At 42.9% G+C, this 19119-nt stretch overlaps 1 protein-coding gene across 1 annotated transcript; it reads left to right on the top strand.

The window, feature by feature from the left end:
• Positions 1–1570: 1570 nt before the first annotated feature.
• LOC141201402 (uncharacterized) lies at positions 1571–18739 on the top strand. The gene is made up of 7 exons (XM_073663394.1): positions 1571–1612; positions 9953–10099; positions 10229–10408; positions 10547–10670; positions 10754–10851; positions 11049–11127; positions 13744–18739. Exons 1-7 carry the CDS (start codon positions 1571–1573, stop codon positions 15105–15107), a joined length of 2034 nt encoding a protein of 677 aa, XP_073519495.1. The 3' UTR covers positions 15108–18739.
• The last annotated feature ends 380 nt before the right edge of the window (positions 18740–19119 follow it).

Genomic DNA, 19119 nt, shown 5'->3' with positions numbered 1-19119 from the left:
CTCTACCCATTGCTACTCAGTTCCCTGTGAATGGGGTTCACATATTGTTTTACTTTATCAAGATATCTGAGCTTCTATATCAAAATTATTTCTTATCAGTTATATCCCACTTATACTGTTTAGTAACTAACAAGTGTGGTGATCCTTGTGTATCTCTAATTATACAATAGGGGTCAAATTTGACCATTTAGGAATTTACTGTGGGCCATCATCCCATATTTTCTGTAGTGATAAAGTAGATCTACATGCCTATTGCATGATGGGAGGATGTGCAATACTTGTTTTTAGTCTCCCATGACGCTGATCTCAGAGAGAGGATTTTTCTGTTGGTGGAATGCAATCCAATACCATATGCGCTCCGGCGTGGAACGCAGACATCTGGCCATGCGCAATCGTGGACAATGATCCTAGATTCGCTCCAGTGTGGAATGATAACTATGGGCATGCGCAGGTACGAGTGGCGCGGCGTCAATCAGTTTATCTGGCGTTTCAGTATAATACACGTCACTTCCGGACATGCACACTAGGGAATGGACATTATCGGACTTCTAGCTCATGAGAAGTAGCATAGGTGCAGTACATTATTGTAGACAGACCCCATTCTGTATATCCTGTGACAATTCACCTCTAAGAATGGGAATGGGCCTCCATGATGAACTGGAATATTTAACCATGGACACCTGGCTATTAGGCACACCATGCAGAACCTGTTGGGAAAACGCGTTAAGGCGAATTATTGAAACATTCTCTGCGTACCATACCCTTTTCTTTATACATATTGTAGGGGTTTTGCTCACTTGCATGCGATGGGAAGAAAACAGGAGGCATGTTCCTTTAAAAGTTCATGTGGGTTTATTGCTTCATAAACCCAGAAGCCAAACAGAAAAGCAAATAGCCTTTAGATCAGGCAAACAAAGTAAATGTCCTTAGCAGATCTCTGCTCAGCCAGGCCTGTGTGCCACACAAGTTGGGGTAGAGTCCAGTGTCCTGGCGAGGTCTGAAGACAAACATACACAGGAGGCCTTCTCCCTCCAAACACACAGACCATGTGCCAAACAACAACCTTCATTTTATAGGCTGATAACCACACCTAGAGGTGAGGTATGTGGGTAGCTGGACCCGCCCATTCTCTCCTACCCGTAAATCGGCCCCCAGGTGCACCAAACGATCCTCTTAGTGCTTATGTGCCCTAGAAAAACACTCTGGGTTACATCACAGAGACAGGTCATCTCTGTGACACATACCTCCTATGCGACCATTAGCTACCTTACAATACCTTGATACATATCTGATTTTATGACTACCTCACGGCTGATTAAAAAGAATCTGTCATCCCCTGGATCTTATCTGACCTCTAATATAGGCATACTTGTGTTAGAAATGTTAAGCTATACATACCTGTATGCAGGGTCGGACTGGCCTGGCGGGGTACCGGCAAAATTCCCAGTGGGTCCTGGCCCCGCCGCCCCAGCGACAAATAGTAAAAAAAAATGTAAAAAAAATTTAGGGACATGGGCCCTTTAAAAGCGCGGGAGGCAGGGGCGCATGCACGCGAACCTGACCCGCCGCGATGCTCATGGCCGTCGGACGCGTCACCATCCGGCCCACCGAGGTAAGAGCCCCCTCCCCTCCTCCTCAAATACATACCTCTCCTCGTTCCCTGCAGCTCCAGTGACATCACTACCGCTCTCTGCTCTGAGCACTGCAGAGTCAAGACTCTGACTACACCAGACCTGCCGGGAGCATGAGAGGTTAGGATTTGATTTTTTTTTTATGTATACAGCAACATGGGGGGCCATATATTGTATGGAGCAGCATGGGGGCACTTATACTGTATGGAGCAATATGGGGGCCCGTATACTGTATGAAGCAACATGGGGGTCCATATACTGTATGGAGCAGCATGGGGGCACTTATACTGTATGGAGCAACATGGGGGCCCATATACTGTATGAAGCAGCATGGGGGTCCATATACTGTATGGAGCAACATGGGGGCCCATATACTGTATGGAGCAATATCATGGGGGCCCATATGCTGTATGGAGCAGCATCATGGGGGCTCATATGCTGTATGGAGCAACATCATGGGGGCTCATATGCTTTATGGAGCAACATCATGGGGGCTCATATGCTGTATGGAGCAACATCATGGGGGCCCATATGCTGTATGGAGCAACATCATGGGGGCTCATATGCTGTATGGAGCAACATCATGGGGGCCCATATGCTGTATGGAGCAACATCATGGGGGCCCATATGCTGTATGGAGCAACATCATGGGGGCCCATATGCTGTATGGAACAACATCATTGGGGCCCATATGCTGTATGGAGCAACATCATGTGAGCCCATACTCTGTATGGAGCAACATCATGGGGGCCCATACTCTGTATGGAGCAACATCATGGGGGCCCATACTCTGTATGGAGCAACATCATGGGGGCCCATACTCTGTATGGAGCAACATCATGGGGGCCCATACGCTGTATGGAGCAACATCATGGGGGCCCATACGCTGTATGGAGCAACATCATGGGGGCCCATACGCTGTATGGGGCAACATCATGGGGGCCCATACGCTGTATGGGGCAACATCATGGGGGCCCATACGCTGTATGGGGCAACATCATGGGGGCCCATACGCTGTATGGAGCAACATCATGGGGGCCCATACGCTGTATGGAGCAACATCATGGGGGCCCATACGCTGTATGGAGCAACATCATGGGGGCCCATACGCTGTATGGGGCAACATCATGGGGGCCCATACGCTGTATGGGGCAACATCATGGGGGCCCATACGCTGTATGGGGCAACATAATGGGGGCCCATACGCTTTATGGGGCAACATCATGTGGGCCCATACGCTGTATGGAGCAACATCATGGGGGCCCATACGCTGTATGGACCAGCATTACATGGGGCCCATAATTCTGTATGGAGATGATCATTGTATCACCTGTATATACCTGTATTACAGCATATTTGGGTACTCTGTATATGCTGTAATGTCACAGGTGATCACTGTATTACCTGTACACTATATACAGGGCTCCTGTGTATAATGTCACCGATGATCCCTGTATTACCTCTACACTGACACTATATACAGAGCTACTGTGTATGTCACCAATGATAATATTAGTGTTATTAGCATTGTGTTTTTTATTAATGATCAGTATTGTATTATTCGGTCACTGTGTGGTGGTAATATATGATCTCGTCATGATGTGACAGTATTATTCAGTCTCTATGTGGTCTGGTAATGGTGTGACGGTATTATTCAGTCACTATGTGGAGGTAATATATGGTCTTGTCATGGTGTGACTGTATTAATCGCCTGTATGTGGTATTCGATCACTATGTGGTCTGGTCACAGTGTGACGGTATTTGTTCCTTGTATGTGGTATTATTCGGTCACAATGTGGTGTTAATATGTAGTCTGGTCACGGTGTGGCAGTATTTCTCCCTTGTATGTGGCATTATTGGTCTTGGTATAGTGGATTGTATTGTGTATGGCGGCCCTTTGTTCTCTCTGACATCAATAAGGGTAAGACTCTTGATTTCCAAAAGAGATTAAATACTTGGATGTTTAACCCCTCCCTGTCTTGTGACTATTACACAGTAGCTAATATGCACTTACAGCTGTTATATGGTGAAAACAAGTAATCGCCTATCCTAAGGCCCCATTCACACATTCATTATTTGGTCAGTATTTTACATCCGTATTTGTAAGCTAAAACTAGGAGTGGGTGATAAATGCAGACATGGTGACGTGTTTCTATTATAATTTTCCTCTGATTGTTCCACTCCTGGTTTTGGGTTACAAATACTGATGTAAAATACAGACCAAATACTGAACGTGTGAACAAGGCCAAAGGATAAGTTATTGATTGGTGTGGGTCTGACTGCTGGGACCTGCACCGATCTTCAGAATGTGGAGCTTTTATCCCCATTAGTATGGAGCAGCATGTGCGACTCGACCACTGATCCATTCATTATCTAAGGGGCTGCACTTGGCTTTTTCTGGAAGACCCCAAAGATGATGAATGTAGCTATGGTCAGACATCCCACCTGCTGCTGCATTTTAAAATGGGGATAAAAATTCCCCATTCTTCCAATCGGTGCGGTTTCCAATGCTCGGATTCCACCGATCAATAAGATATCACCTATCTAACCTGTGGATCGATGATGATTTGTTTTCATCAAAGAACCCTTTAACCCCTTAACAACATCTAACGTACTAATACGCGTCTGTGCCCTGGGACTTAAGAGCCAGACCCGTATTAGTACTTCATGACGATCGCCGCCGGGTGTCAGCTGATTGTCACAGCTGACACCCAGTACTATGTGCAGGGAGCGGTCCTGCACCGCTCCCAGCACATTAACCCCCGCTATGCTGCGATCGAAGTCGATCAAAATCGATCGCGGCATTGCGGGGGCAAGGGGAGGTGATCGGCGATACTTGCCTCCTCTTCCGGCTTCCAGCGCAGTCTGCAAAGGCTTCCCGGGTGTTGCCATGACGACCCGATGTCGTCATGACAACATCCGGGTCACCAGAGAGCAGGAAGATTGCTTGGACATGCGCAGTGCATCTCCAAGCAATCTTCACATTGTGCACCGCTGACAGCCTGCATGGCATAGGGATGGTGCTGCATTCCTGTGCCATGTAGGCGATCAGAAAAAAAAAAGTGAAAGTCCCAGAGTGGGACAAAGTAATAAAGTGTATAAACTGTGTGAAAGTGGAAAAAAAAAAAAAAAAACATTTGCAAAAATATAAAAAAAAAAAATAAAAAAAATAATCCACCAAAAATAAAAATATAATGTACCCATCAATAAATATTATTATAAAAAAAACAAAATAAAAAATAAAAGTACACATATTTGGTATCGCCGCGTCCGGAACAACCTGACCTATAAAACTGTCCCACTAGTTAACCCCTTCAGTGAACACGGTAAAAAAAAAAAAAAAAAAAAAAAAAACGAAGCAAAAAACAATTCTTTATCACCATTCCGCCAAACAAAAAGTGGAATATCACGCGATCAAAAAGACGCATATAAATAAAAATGGTACCGCTGAAAACGTCATCTCGTCCCGCAAAAAACAAGCCGCCATACAGCTCCATCAGCCGAAAAATAAAAAAGTTATAGCTCTCAGAATAAAGCGATGCTAAAAAATATTTTTTTCTATAAAATAGCTTTTATTGTGTATAAGCGCCAAAACATAGAAAAATTATACAAATGTGGTACCGCTGTAAACGTACTGACCCGAAGAATAAAGCTGCCTTATCAGTTTTACCACACGCGGAACAGAATTAAAAAAAAAAAAAAAAAAAAAAAACAATTCCTGAATTGTTGGTTTTTGTTTATTCTGCCTCCCAAAAATCGGAATAGAAAGCGATCAAAAAATGTCACGTGCCTGAAAATGGTACCAATAACAACGTCAAGTCATCCCGCGAAAAACGAGCCGTCACATGACTGTCTGCCAAAATCTGGAAAAATTATAGCTCTCAAAATATGGCGATGCAAAAACTAGATTTTACAAAAAATGCGTCTTTTAGTGTGTGACAGCTGTCAGTCATAAAAACCCCATATGATTCTGGCATTGCTGTAATCACACCGACCCGAACAATAAAGTCGTCTAATCACTTATACTGCACAAGGAACGGCGCCAAAAATAAACTCTTGGGTTAGGATTGGGCTAGGGCTGGGTTTGGGGCTAGGGTTGTGCTGGGGCTAGGGTTGTGCTAGGGCTAGGGTTGTGCTAGGGCTAGGGTTGCGCTATGGTTAGGGTTGTGCTAGGGTTAGGGCTGGGGTTGGTATTTTTTTCAAAAGTAAGAAAAAAAGATGACGATATGGCGACTAGTGTTGAGAGCAAGTGCTCGCTACTTGAGTTTGCATCGGGTGCTCTGGTATGCATTGAGTATCGTGGGTATTTGAGTGACATGCTCGAGTCTCTGCCCCATATGCTTCGCGGCCAAAAAACTTTACGGGGATTGCCTGCCATGCACGAGCGATCCCCGCATGTTTTTTTTTGGGTGTCTAATAACCGTGAAACATGCGGAGTAGGGACTCGAGCATGTCACTCGAGCACTCGCTGTACATGGTGCATACCTGAGTACCCGATGCAAACTCAAGTAGCGAGCACTTGCGCTCAAGAATAATGACAACTTATTCAATATGATGACCTAATGTAAACAAATTCTGTGCCGTACCTCTGGGTTCAAAATGTTCACTATACACCTTAATAAAATCCTTGAGGGGTATAGTTTTCAAAATGGAGACACTTGAGGGGGAGCTCCACTGTTTAGGCACATCACGGGCTCTCCAAACGCGACATGGTGTCCGCTAACAAATTGAATGGAAAATCGGCTCAAATTGTTAGCGGATGCCATGTTGCGTTTGGAGAGCCCCTGTGTGCCCAAACATTGGAGCTCCCCCACAAGTGACCCCATTTTGGAAACTAGACCCCCCAAGGCACCTATCTAGATGCATAGTGAGCACTTGGAACCCCCAGGTGCTTCACAAATTGATACGTAAAAATGAAAAAGTGAAAAAAAAAACACTTTTTAATTTTTATGAATCAATTTGTGAAGCACCTGGGGTTCCAAGTGCTCACTATGAATCTAGATAGGTGCCTTGGGGGGTCTAGTTTCCAAAATGGGGTCACTTGTGGGGGAGCTCCAATGTTTGGGCACACGGGCTCTCCAAACGCAACATGGCATCCGCTAACAATTTGAGCCGATTTTCCATTCAGTTTGTTAGCGGACACCATGTCGCGTTTGGAGAGCCCGTGATGTGCCTAAACAGTGGAGCTCCCCCACAAGTGACCCCATTTTGGAAACTAGACCCCCCCAAGGCACCTATCTAGATGCATAGTGAGCACTTGGAACCCCAGGTGCTTCACAAATTGATTCATAAAAATGAAAAAGTGTTTTTTTTTTTCACTTTTTCATTTTTACGAATCAATTTGTGAAGCACTTGGGGGTTCCAAGTGCTCACTATGCATCTAGAAAGGTGCCTTGGGGGGTCTAGTTTCCAAAATGGGGTCACTTGTGGGGGAGCTCCAAAGTTTGGGCACAGAGGGGCTCTCCAAACGCAATGTGATGTCCGCTAACAATTTGAGCCGATTTTCCATTCAATTTGCTAGCGGATATCATGTTGCATTTGGAGAGTCCCTGTGTGCCCAAACATTGGAGCTCCCCCACAAGTGACCCCATTTTGGAAACTAGACCCCCCAAGGCACCTATCTAGATGCATAGTGAGCACTTGGAACCCCAGGTGCTTCACAAATTGATTCATAAAAATGAAAAAGTGGTTTGTGAAGCACCTGGGGGTTCCAAGTGCTCACTATGCATCTAGAAAGGTGCCTTGGGGGGTCTAGTTTCCAAAATGGGGTCACTTGTGGGGGAGCTCCAAAGTTTGGGCACACATGGGCTCTCCAAACACAACATGGCGTCCGCTAATTATTCAAGCAAATTTTACAATCAAAAAGTCAAATGGCGCTCCTTCCCTTCCAAGCCCTGCCGTGCGCCCAAACAGTGTTTTTTCCCCAAATATTGGGTATCTCCGTGCCCAGGGGAAATTGCACAACAAATTTTGGGGTCCATTTTTCTTGTTATCCCTGTGAAAATAAAAAAAATTGGGTCTAAAGTAACATTTTTGTGAAAAAAGTTAAATGTTCATTTTTTTCTTCCACATTCAAAAAATTCCTGTGAAGCACCTGAAGGGTTAATAAAGTTCTTGAATGTGGTTTTGAGCACCTTGAGGAGTGCAGTTTTTAGAATGGTGTCACTTTGGGGTATTTTCTGTCATAAAGACCTCTCAAAGTGACTTCAAATGTGATGTGGTCCCTAAAAAAATGGTTTTGTAAATTTTGTTGGAAAAATGAGAAATCGCTGGTCAACTTTTAACCCTTATAGCTCCCTAACAAAAAAAAATTTTGGTTCCAAAATTGTGCTGATGTAAAGTAGACATGTGGGAAATGTTATTTATTAACTCTTTTGTGTGACATATCGCTCTGATTTCAGGGCTTAAAAATTCAAATTTTGAAAATTGCAAAATTTTCGACAAATTTCCGTTTTTTTCACAAATAAACGCAAGTGATATCGAAGAAATTTTTCTACAATCATGAAGTACAATATGACACGAAAGAACAATCTCAGAATCAGGGGGATCCGTTGAAGCGTTCCAGAGTAATTACCTCATAAAGTGACAGTGGTCAGAATTGTAAAAATTGGCCTGGTCATTAACGTGCAAACCACCCGCGGGGCTTAAGGGGTTAAAGAACCGTAATTTTGTGTACATCCCAGTTATAGTATGCGCACAGTAGATGTGGAGGAGCCGCCTGTGCTTTACAGCCAACGCTCCACTATAACGGGGATAGTGGCTAACAGGTATTTACATATAGCTGTAGGGTGGGCCCCTAGAGTCAATTTTCCCTGTGGGCCCCAGACACCCCAGTCTGACCCTGCCTGTATGCCTCATATTAGAGGTCTGTTTGCTGTGAAATTACTTTTTATTCTTTGAAGATTACGATGCTAGTGGGCCAGGGGACGGGAATAAATCCCCGCCTACTGTGTTGATTAAAATATTTCCACCCTTTCCTGCATGTCACAGTGCCCTGTGACGTGCAGTCGCCATGTCCAGATCCCGCGCCTACACGCTTTTTACGGTAGTGAAGCACTTGTTTTGTGTACTATACAGTTATAGTACTGAAGGGATCTTGTGCCCAGGCATCGGGAAGTCACAGTGACTCACTGGCACCTGCACACAAGATCCCTGCAGTACTATGACTGCATAGTACACAGTACAACTGCGCCTTCCATAAAAAGTGAAGTGCGCGGGACCTGGACATGGTAACTGCACGTCACAGGGCACTTCTTCCCGTCCACCGGCCCGCAAACATCGGAATCTTCACTGAATAAAAAGCTATTTCACAGCAAACAGACCTCTGCTTGAGGCATACAGGTAAGTATAGATTCACATTTCTATCACCTGTATGCCCATATTAGAGGTCAGATAAGTCCCAGCGGGTGACAGGTTCCCTTTCATCAGCCGTGGGGTAGTCAGTGGAGTGGATTCCCATTAATAAATACTCACTTGGCCCCATTCCTAGTGCAGATACTAATGAATTCAGAACCTATGAGATTTTTACCATATGATAGTTGGATAGTTAGGGGTGTATCATCCATAGCAGCAGCCCACAGGGCCACTATGGTGCCCGTGAAAAAACACAGAATTTGAGCTTGGTTTAAGTTGGTATCCATGCAGCACAAAAATGCATGTTTACTATGGCCATAAATCAGAAAAAAAACTATAAAAAGAAAAATGATCATAAACCATGCTGTAAATAAATAAATAAATAAAAAGCAAAAGTGCATTTAAATAAAATGGGGTTCTTAGCAACACTGCTTTTGATCAAAAATAGCATGAAAGCTATCCCACCATGGTATGGTGAACCCATTTGGAATAGTCCTACACTGTATAATAATAAAAGCCTTACCATGTGTCAAAGCCTCAAACTTCTGTGTGTGAATCAGACTTGAGATCTAACGAGATTACAGTCCGGGCAAGACGGGAAACGTTCATATAGACGACCAGTGAAGATGAATGTCATACTCATCATGAAGTAATTATTTCTCATGTCACGTGTAATGAATATCTCCTGCAGTATTGCTAATGCCGATTCCAGTGTCGGTAAATGAGACGAGAATTAGCTTTATGGAAGATGAGTCTTTGAGAAACGTATTCAGCTACAGACTCCAAGGAAGAAACTGCTTGTTGTCTGTAGCCTAAAATATAAAGGTTTTATTAGAAGTTGTAAAGAAGAAAATTAAATACTGTAAAATAATAAATCTCCTCATATGTTTCCCCTTATTATCTCCAGTAATTGTATTATTACACAGGATTTTTATAATGTTACATAGGCTCATCATCTTCTCATTCAGGTCCCTACAATATCAGATCCTCTCAGTGAAGATCTATTAAAGAGAATTTTCCTTATGGACCCATCAAAGATGGATTTGGACAGAGACAAAATGGCGGAGAGGATATTACACCTAACCCTAGAGATCCTCTTCCGACTTACTGGAGAGGTGAGAGATTCTGATGACGTCACATTACATCATTCTTATCTATGGAAATAACAGATGGACAGAACTGGAGAGGTGAGGACTCTGGAAATGTCTGTAGTGAGATTTATTAATGTGTCTCTCCATAACCAGGATTACACAATAGTGAAGAAGACCTCTAGGGAGCGCTGTCAGGACCCTGTGTCTGAGGAATGGGAAAGACCTCTGAGCCTATTCACAAGGCCTCCACCTCACCCCTTGATACATGAGGACATCAATGACCAGAAGATCCTAGAACTCACATTCAAGATGATTGAGCTGTTGACTGGAGAGGTGAGAGATTCTGATGACATCACATTACATCATTCTTATCTATGGGAATAACAGATGGACAATACTGGGAATACTGGGATATTATACAGTAACACAATGAAAGCATCTGGGGGATGACTGTATCATTGTATGTGTCAGGTTCCTATAAGATGTCAGGATGTCGCTGTCTATTTCTCCATGGAGGAGTGGGAGTATTTAGAAGAACACAAAGATTTGTATAAAGACGTCATGATGGAGGTTCCCCAGCCCCTCACATCACCAGGTAATAGACAGGACTAAATACACACGGCCTATAATTATCTGTATGTAAAGAATGAATTCAGTCCCTGTATGTGTTTCCTCCAGATCTATCCAGTAAGAGGACAACACCAGAGAGATGTACCCGTCCTCTTCTTCCACAGGACTGTAAACAAGAAGATCCCAATGTTCCTCAGAATCATCAGGTAGATGGAGAGAAGGTGTCATGAGATCTCCCCTATGATGTGTAGACGGCTGTGATGGTCTTGTGCTCAGTCTTGTTTTATCCACCAGTATTATGTGTTTTCTATTTGTGTAATGAGAACGGTGGAGATGGCAGGATTAGAGCTGATCATAGATGTGACTTCTCATCTATTTGTGACTTTTACAATATTTGTTTCAGGGTGAAGATCTGACCCATATTAATATTATGGAGACATATGTGAGGGATGATGAGGAGATTCCTACATGTGACTACCCAGGTGAGTAGTGACCACTAAATGCAGAGAAGTCACAGATTCTTCTCAGTCACCGGCTGTGGCTGCTTTATCAGTGGTGTAGTCCGGCCACATCACAATCGTATGATCACCATTTTGCTTCTAGACCACAACATTCTCTTCCACCCAAAACTGTTCAAATGATTTTGGGCATTGAAAGCCCTTTTCGATAGAACTTACAACCTGGAGGATCCACCAACTCCCTGGGATTAGGAGACGCTGACCGTTACCTGCCCAGATCTGTAAACTACAAAGCCAAATGACAGCGTATGTAGAATGTGCTGACAAGTGAGAAAATCACTTGAAGAAAAATATTATGATGGGCCTGTAAGGGAAAGTGGAGGGTAATGATGCTGTTGACTTCCTAGATCCCTGATATCTTATTGGATGAATCTACCTTCTCTCCCTTCTGTGCTGCTGAATGTGCTCATATGGTCCCTACAAGACCAGGTCCAGTCTTTTTGACCAAAATTCACTTTTATTATGATCGACAACATTAAATGTGCAGTGAGGACCAAGTGTGAATTTCTGTACATTAACAATAGAGTTTCCCTTTATCCTGACTTTACAATTTCTTCTAAAACAAACTAACTTCAAACAGGATCGTGATAAACTACATAAAACACATTACACCTGTGCCATGATATATCTCTAAGCTAAACACCTCAGCTCTGCAGTATTATAAAAAGTTCTATTTCAAATGTCTAATATTTCTTCTTGAAACTCATCTGACAGAAAATATTGGCCCTTACGATAGTTTAGATTGCCAAGAGCCACCGAGCTCCATACTCCAATTACCCCAGAGAGGTTTCACCACTAGTTACTCACTTATTACTGATGGAGACTGTTGAGTTTGATCATTTCAGTAGATGTGTTATTGTCTATACTCACAGTTTTGACCACAGTAGTTAGTGCCCAAAATACTCTGATTTAACCCCTTCCTCCAGCCTATTTTGTGTTGCTAATCAGGCCCCATTTTCAAATCTGACGTGTGTCACTTTATGTGGTGATAACTTTGGAATTTTTCACAAAGGATAATAGGAAACAAATGGACCTTACAAATTATTTTCCAACTTCTCTTGAATCTGACAATACCCTATATACAGCTGTACACTACTGTCTGAGCACATGGCAGGTTAAGAAGGGAAGAAGCGCCATTTAGCTATTTGAATACCGATCTTGCTGGAATAGTTTGCAGACACAATGTATTGGGGGCACTGTTCATAGTCACCTGGGAGCTCAAAAGATGGCCACCGCGAACAGGCTTGCACCATCTACTCCTTTTTCCAGATCCCAAGCATTGCCTTGCTCATCACACTTTAACCAATCCTTACCATGGATTTGTACTTACACAGAGATCCCTAGCTTGGGCCATGGTGTTAACTGCTGTTCTGTGGTGTGACATGGCAAGAAGAATAGTCAGCTATACGGGTCAGAGCCAGGAGGGCAGAGAAAATACAAAATCAGAAGACACAAGAATAATCCGTAAATGGGTCGGAGTCACAACAGGAAACAAATACAGAAGCCGGGAGCTGAGCACAGAGGACTGAACCAGAGGAGGAGAAGAAGGCTGTATCTGGCAGCTTCCAGCAATATGCTTCCAGCTTTAGTAGGGTGTGGTGCTTTCCAATTAGCTGAAGCAGGGAGCAGATTACTTCACCTGAACCAAACACACAACCATACTGCCAGACTGGATGGTACTACAGGTCCCAACAACCTTAATCTTAGTGGCTGGACAAAGCCTGCGCTGCCCAGAGCTTCTAGTTCTGACGTCTCCTCCATCACCAGCGCTGGTGACTGAAGCAGACGTCGCAGGAGTTGATCCCAGAGGAGATGGGATACGCCATTTGCAGAAGCCCTAATGTGACAAAATGGAAGAAAACCAGAGCAGTATAAATCCCCATAAAGTGAATCCATTTTGGAGATTATAGCCCTCAATGAATAGTAGTGAATATTTTGACTCCACAGCCTCTTTCCAGAAATTAGCACGTAGTGGATGTTGAAGAGGGAAAATTGCACATTTGCCATTTTATTACCCAACACATAGTGCCCAGATTGTTCTCCAGGAGACACACACCATAAATTAAGTGGGTTCTTCTCCCTATAGTAATGTCAAATACATGGATGCTTAATGTGGTCTGGACACACTGCAATGCTCAGAAGTGAGGGGGAGATCTGACTTTGGGAGAGCGGATATTGCTGGATTGGTTTATGGAAGCCATGTTGCTTTTCAAGAGCCTTTGAGCCACTAATAATGTGGAAACCTCTTGTTATTCCATTGACAGATGATGGACCTGAGTGGGGGCTTTTTTTTGTGAGCTGAATAGAAGTGTTTATTGGTATCATTTTCACCTACATAACATTGGTGGCTTTTTATTTCATAATTTGGAGGCAGAATGAACAAACAGTTGAACACCACGCTCTACTGGTTCATCCTATGAGGTTTTCCATTAGACTGTGAACTATCATTGTCTTGGTGAATACTGCAATATTTTTACATAACTTGCCATTTTTATGGAAAGTTTAAGTAGAAATGTTTAAAAATATTAATTTAAAAAATATTGTATTCAAAATAATAATAATTGGTTTTATTCTTAGCAGATGACTGTACCAGGAGATCAGAGGGACACCTGACATCTTCAATTTTTAAATCAGATGATCTTGAGATCCCACAGGATACAATTGAAGTGAATGCCATTACTCCAGATATACTATCATCCCTACACAGCAAAGATCTGTCATCTGATCCTATGAAACAGGTCCTGTCTTCTGATTCATTACCGACTACTAAGGAAAATCAAAGTCACAAAATAAGCATTAAAAAACTAACTGCTCTTAAAGCAAAGAAGCCATTTTCATGTTCAGAATATGGAAAATGTTTTCCCCTTGAAAAGTCTTTTCTTAAACATCAAAATATTCACACAGTAAAGAATAGATTTTCTTGTTCCAAGTGTGGGAAATGTTTTAACCAGAAATCAAATTTTGTTAGTCACCAGAGAACTCACACAGGGGAGAAGCTATTTTCATGTTCAGAATGTGGGAAATGTTTTGGGAATAAATCATCTCTTCTTAGACACCAGAGACTTCACACAGGGGAGAAGCCATATTCATGTTCTGAATGTGAGAAATGTTTTGGTAATAAATCATCTCTTCTTAGACACCAGAGCAGTCACACAGGGGAGAAGCCTTTTTCATGTTTAGAATGTGGAAAATGTTTTGTAGTGAAGTCACACCTTGTTAGACACCAGAGCCTTCACACAGGGGAGAAGCCATATTCATGTTCAGAATGTGGGAAATGTTTTGGAAATAAATCATCTCTTCTTAGACACCAGAGCAGTCACACAGGGGAGAAACCTTTTTACTGTTCGGAATGTGGGAAATATCTTACACAGAAATCAAGTTTTGTTAGACACCAGCGAATCCACACAGGGGAGAAGCCTTTTTCATGTTCAGAATGTGGGAAATGTTTTACTCACAAAGCGCATCTTGATAGCCACCAGAGAACCCACAGAGGGGAGAATCCTTTTTCATGTTCAGAATGTGGGAAATATTTTACACAGAAATCAAGTTTTGTTAAGCACCAGAAAAGTCACACAGGGGACAAGCCTTTTTCCTGTTCAGAATGTGGAAAATGTTTTAACCAAAAATGGAATCTTGTTATACACCAGAGAATCCACACAGGGGAGAAGTCTTTTTCATGTTCAGAATGTGGGAAATGTTTTCGAGCTAAATCAACTCTTTTTACACATCAAAGAACTCACACAGGGGAGAAGCCTTTTTCCTGTTCAGAATGTGGGAAATGTTTTAACCGGAAAGCGCATCTTGATAGCCACCAAAGAACCCACACAGAGGAGAAGCCTTTTTCCTGTTCAGAATGTGGAAAATGTTTTTTACACAAATCATCTCTTCTTTATCACCAAAGAACTCACACTGGGGAGAAGCCTTTTTCATGTTCAGAATGTTAAAAATGTTTTAACCTAAAATTGTATCATCTTAACCCTTTCACCCCCGAGCTTGTTTTTTTCCTTCCTGACCAGGCCAAATTTTACAATTCTGACCAGTGTAGTTTTCTGTGGCAATAACTCTGTAACGCTTTAAAGAATTCCAGTTATTCGGAGATAGTTTTTTCATGACACATTGTACTTTATGTTTCCCTTAAATTTAGGTCAATTTGTTTATTTGTGAAAATATCAGAATTTTGGTGAAAATGTTGAAAATTTAGCAATTTATTTAACACCTTGGTTGCATAAGCGAATATCTATCATGTTTTTTTCTATTGTTTTTTTTTAAAAGGTGCTGCTGAAGATATATCTCGCAGTCAATTTTTCTATATATTAACTATCTATCATATCTATCTATCATATAACTATCCACGGTATCTATGCATATCTATCTATCCATACAGCTATCTATTTTTTATGTACTTTGCCCTCACAGGGTTATATACATTGTGCAGTTATTGTAGCTGGCACCTGTTCACACTTAGGAGGTGCTGGTCAGGTTTTCTTACTATATATCACTATAGGAGTTTGTAACTGCCTCCTTCTTGACTCAGCACTCCTCCCATTAACCAGCAGTTGATGTATAGCCTGTTCTACCAGCCCATTAAATTGTAGGCGTTTTAGCCCAGAATTGACAAGTTTTGTCAAAAGTTGTAGGCTTGTAGCCCAAAAGTGGCATGTAGCGTAGAGCAGGACCAATCAGACGGGAGGTCTCCTTGCTGCGGTTGATGGGCACACACGAATTGGCTAACTTATGCGCTAAGAACCTTTGTTTTTTGTAAGTACAGCTTACGGAGTAAGACAGTTTAGATCTAATGTTTCCATTGTTTTTATGTATCTTGGCCCTCACAGGGTGCTGCTGCACTTTCTTTAGATACATAGGTAGATAGATATATCTATCCTCATATCTGTCTTTCATATATCTATCTACAATATCTTCCCATATCTATCATATATCTATCTACAGTATCCATCCATATCTATCATATATCTAACTACAGTATCTATCCATATCTATCATATATCTATCTCTGTATCTAATGAAGATAAAGGCATCGCTCCAGTCTTCACTGTATTTCTATTGGTTTATTGACACAGTCATGGTGGTAATCGCAGTGGAAACTTTTCGTTCCTATTGAGGAACTTGTTCAAGCCGTGCATAATCCATCAAGTGAATCAGATAAAGGTGCAGCAATTAGAATTATAACAATTACACTTATCATAAAATCATGAAAAGTGCTTAGATACAGTGCAGAAATATACATAGACTCATCCACATACACATAATAATTCATAATAGTCCACTCCATTAATGTGTACCTTTGTATAAAGTGCCAGCAATGTCATAGTTATATTAATTGATAATGTGATTTCACCTGTGTAAGATTTAACCCCTTAGTGACCGGACCAGTTTTTTTAAAATCTGACCAGTGTCACTTTATGTAGTAATAACTCTGGAACGCTTCTACATATCCCATTGATTTTGAGATTTTTTTTGTGACACATGATACTTTATAATAATTGTAAATTTAGGTTGATATGTTTTGCTTTTATTTATAAAAATATCAGAAAAATGTTTTAAAAATTGCAATTTTCAAACTTTGAATGATTATCCCTTTAATGCAGATAGTCAGACCACACAAAACCATTAATAAATAACATTTCCCTCATGTCTGCCTTACATCAGCACCATTTGTAAAGCATTGTTTTTTTTTGTTAGCGTTTTAGAAGGTTTAAAAATGTAGCAGTAATTTTTCATTTTTTTCAAGGAAATTCAAAAAAAATTTTGTTTATAGGAACCTGTCCAGTTTTGAAGTGACTTTGGGGGTCCTATATGTTGGAAACCACCCAAAAGTGATACCATTTTAAAAACTGCCCACCTCAACATATTTAAAATTGCTTTCAGGTAGTTCATTAACCCTTCTGGTTCTTTTCAGGAAGTAATAGAAAGTGGCTTGACAAGAATGAAAAAGTTTATTTTTACCACCTATATTTTGATAACTTCTGAACAGGCCGCTATAGCCGGCAGACTCTAAGGCAGTTATTTGACCGTTACCTGCCATGGCAAACATCAGGACCACACAATCAAGATCTCAGGGTGTCGATGAGGTTAAAGAGGGAGCCCAAACACTCTGTTAACTATTTAGATGCTGTAGTCACTATTGACAGCAGAATCTAAGGAGTTAAACGTCCATGGTCGGTGCTAACACTGATCTAGGCTGATGCAGCAAGTTGTCAGCTATAGTGTACAGGTGACCGTTACAGGATTGTCACCTGTCGGGGAACGCTAGTCTCTTATATCGCAGGTCAGTAAAAAGATGTCTTATGGTCACTAAGGGGTTGTAGCGTCGGTGTCTCTGTCTCCTGCTCGGCAGAGACGCCGATCCCCTTACCGCTGAAGCCCCAGAACGGCTTCCACTGCTCCTCCTCCTGGCTCCCATGCTGTGATGGCCCAGGTTGCGCGCACCACACGCAGATTCCCGGACACTGTGCTTAGGGCGTGCGCTCCCTGCTTCTTAAAGGGGCTGAGCGCACCGTCTTAAAATGTCCCCGGCCAATGGCCGGAAGACATCTGTTGTTTAAGGCACCTCCTCCAAAATGGAGGTGCCTGTGCAATGCTGAAGTTTGTTTGCTAAAACACTCTCTCCAGCCCTCAGGTCCTTGTGCTGTTCACCAGCCTGTCTATCAGCCATGTCTACCAGCCGAACTACCAGCCGTGTCCGCCTGTCTGCCTACCAGCCGTGCCCGCCTTCCATCCGTGCCTATCTGCCGTGCCAGTTGGCGACCTGTCACCAGTCCTGTGGAACCCTGGGTCTTTTGAGAGGAGGACACGGGCTGCTAGGAATGGTGGAGACCCTCATCCCCTCTTTTAGTCTCCCCTGATGAATCTATTTTAGGAGGAAACGCGTTGGGAGCAGGATACCTCCGATATGTTTTGGTCATGAATAATAGGATGACATTACACCAGGATGAATCAAGCCATGATGCACTTTAGGATTGGGTGAGATTGTTTCATTTTGCTTGGTATAACAATAACCCGAAGGATTCTTTCAGTGAGGCTTTGTTGATTTTCCCTGACATAGTTCACGGCAGGGCCGGCTCCAGGTATTTCTGGGCCCGGGCGAAAGAGTCTCAGTGGGCCCCTTTAACACATACCATGATTCATGATGCACAGATACCGCGGAGAAATATATATATAGTACACAGTGCCCAGCCTGCCACCTCATCCTTCACATATGCAGACACGCGCACGCACACGCGGTACACAGACATATGTACACACGGTACGCAGATATATGCACGCACACACGGTACACAGACATATGTACACACGGTACGCAGATATATGCACGCACACATGGTACGCAGACATATGTACACACGGTACGCAGATATATGCACGCACATACGGTACGCAGACATATGTACACACGGTACGCAGATATATGCACGCACACACGGTACGCAGATATATGCACGCACACGGTACACAGACATATGTACACACGGTACTCAGATATATGCACGCACACACGGTACACAGACATGCACACACGGTACGCAGACATGTGCACGCACGGTACGCAGACATATGCACGCACGCACGGTACGCAGACATATGCACGCACGGTACGCAGACATATGCACGCACGGTACGCAGACATGCACGCACGCACGGTACGCAGACATGCACGCACACACGGTACGCAGACATATGCACGCACACACGGTACGCAGACATATGCACGCACACAAGGTACGCAGACATGCACGCACACACGGTACGCAGACATATGCACGCACGGTACGCAGACATGTGCACGCACGCACGGTACGCAGACATATGCACGCACGGTACGCAGACATATGCACGCACGCACGGTACGCAGACATATGCACGCACGCACGGTACGCAGACATATGCACGCACGGTACGCAGACATATGCACGCACGCACGGTACGCAGACATGCACG

Source organism: Phyllobates terribilis, unplaced genomic scaffold (assembly GCF_046119375.1).
Source record: "Phyllobates terribilis strain yellow unplaced genomic scaffold, ASM4611937v1 Scaffold_115__1_contigs__length_5345438, whole genome shotgun sequence".
Classification (NCBI taxonomy): Eukaryota; Metazoa; Chordata; class Amphibia; order Anura; family Dendrobatidae; genus Phyllobates; species Phyllobates terribilis.
This window is presented reverse-complemented; position numbering and strand designations above follow the sequence as displayed.

What these genes read in the sequence shown, in the direction of transcription:
- LOC141201402 (XM_073663394.1), top strand. Translation starts at nt 1,571, where the DNA reads ATGCTCATGGCCGTCGGACGCGTCACCATCCGGCCCACCGAG. An exon ending in TCTTCCGACTTACTGGAGAG is followed by an intron (nt 10,100 to 10,228) that starts GTGAGAGATTCT and finishes CTCCATAACCAG; the next exon opens with GATTACACAATAGTGAAGAA. An exon ending in ATGTTCCTCAGAATCATCAG is followed by an intron (nt 10,852 to 11,048) that starts GTAGATGGAGAG and finishes TATTTGTTTCAG; the next exon opens with GGTGAAGATCTGACCCATAT.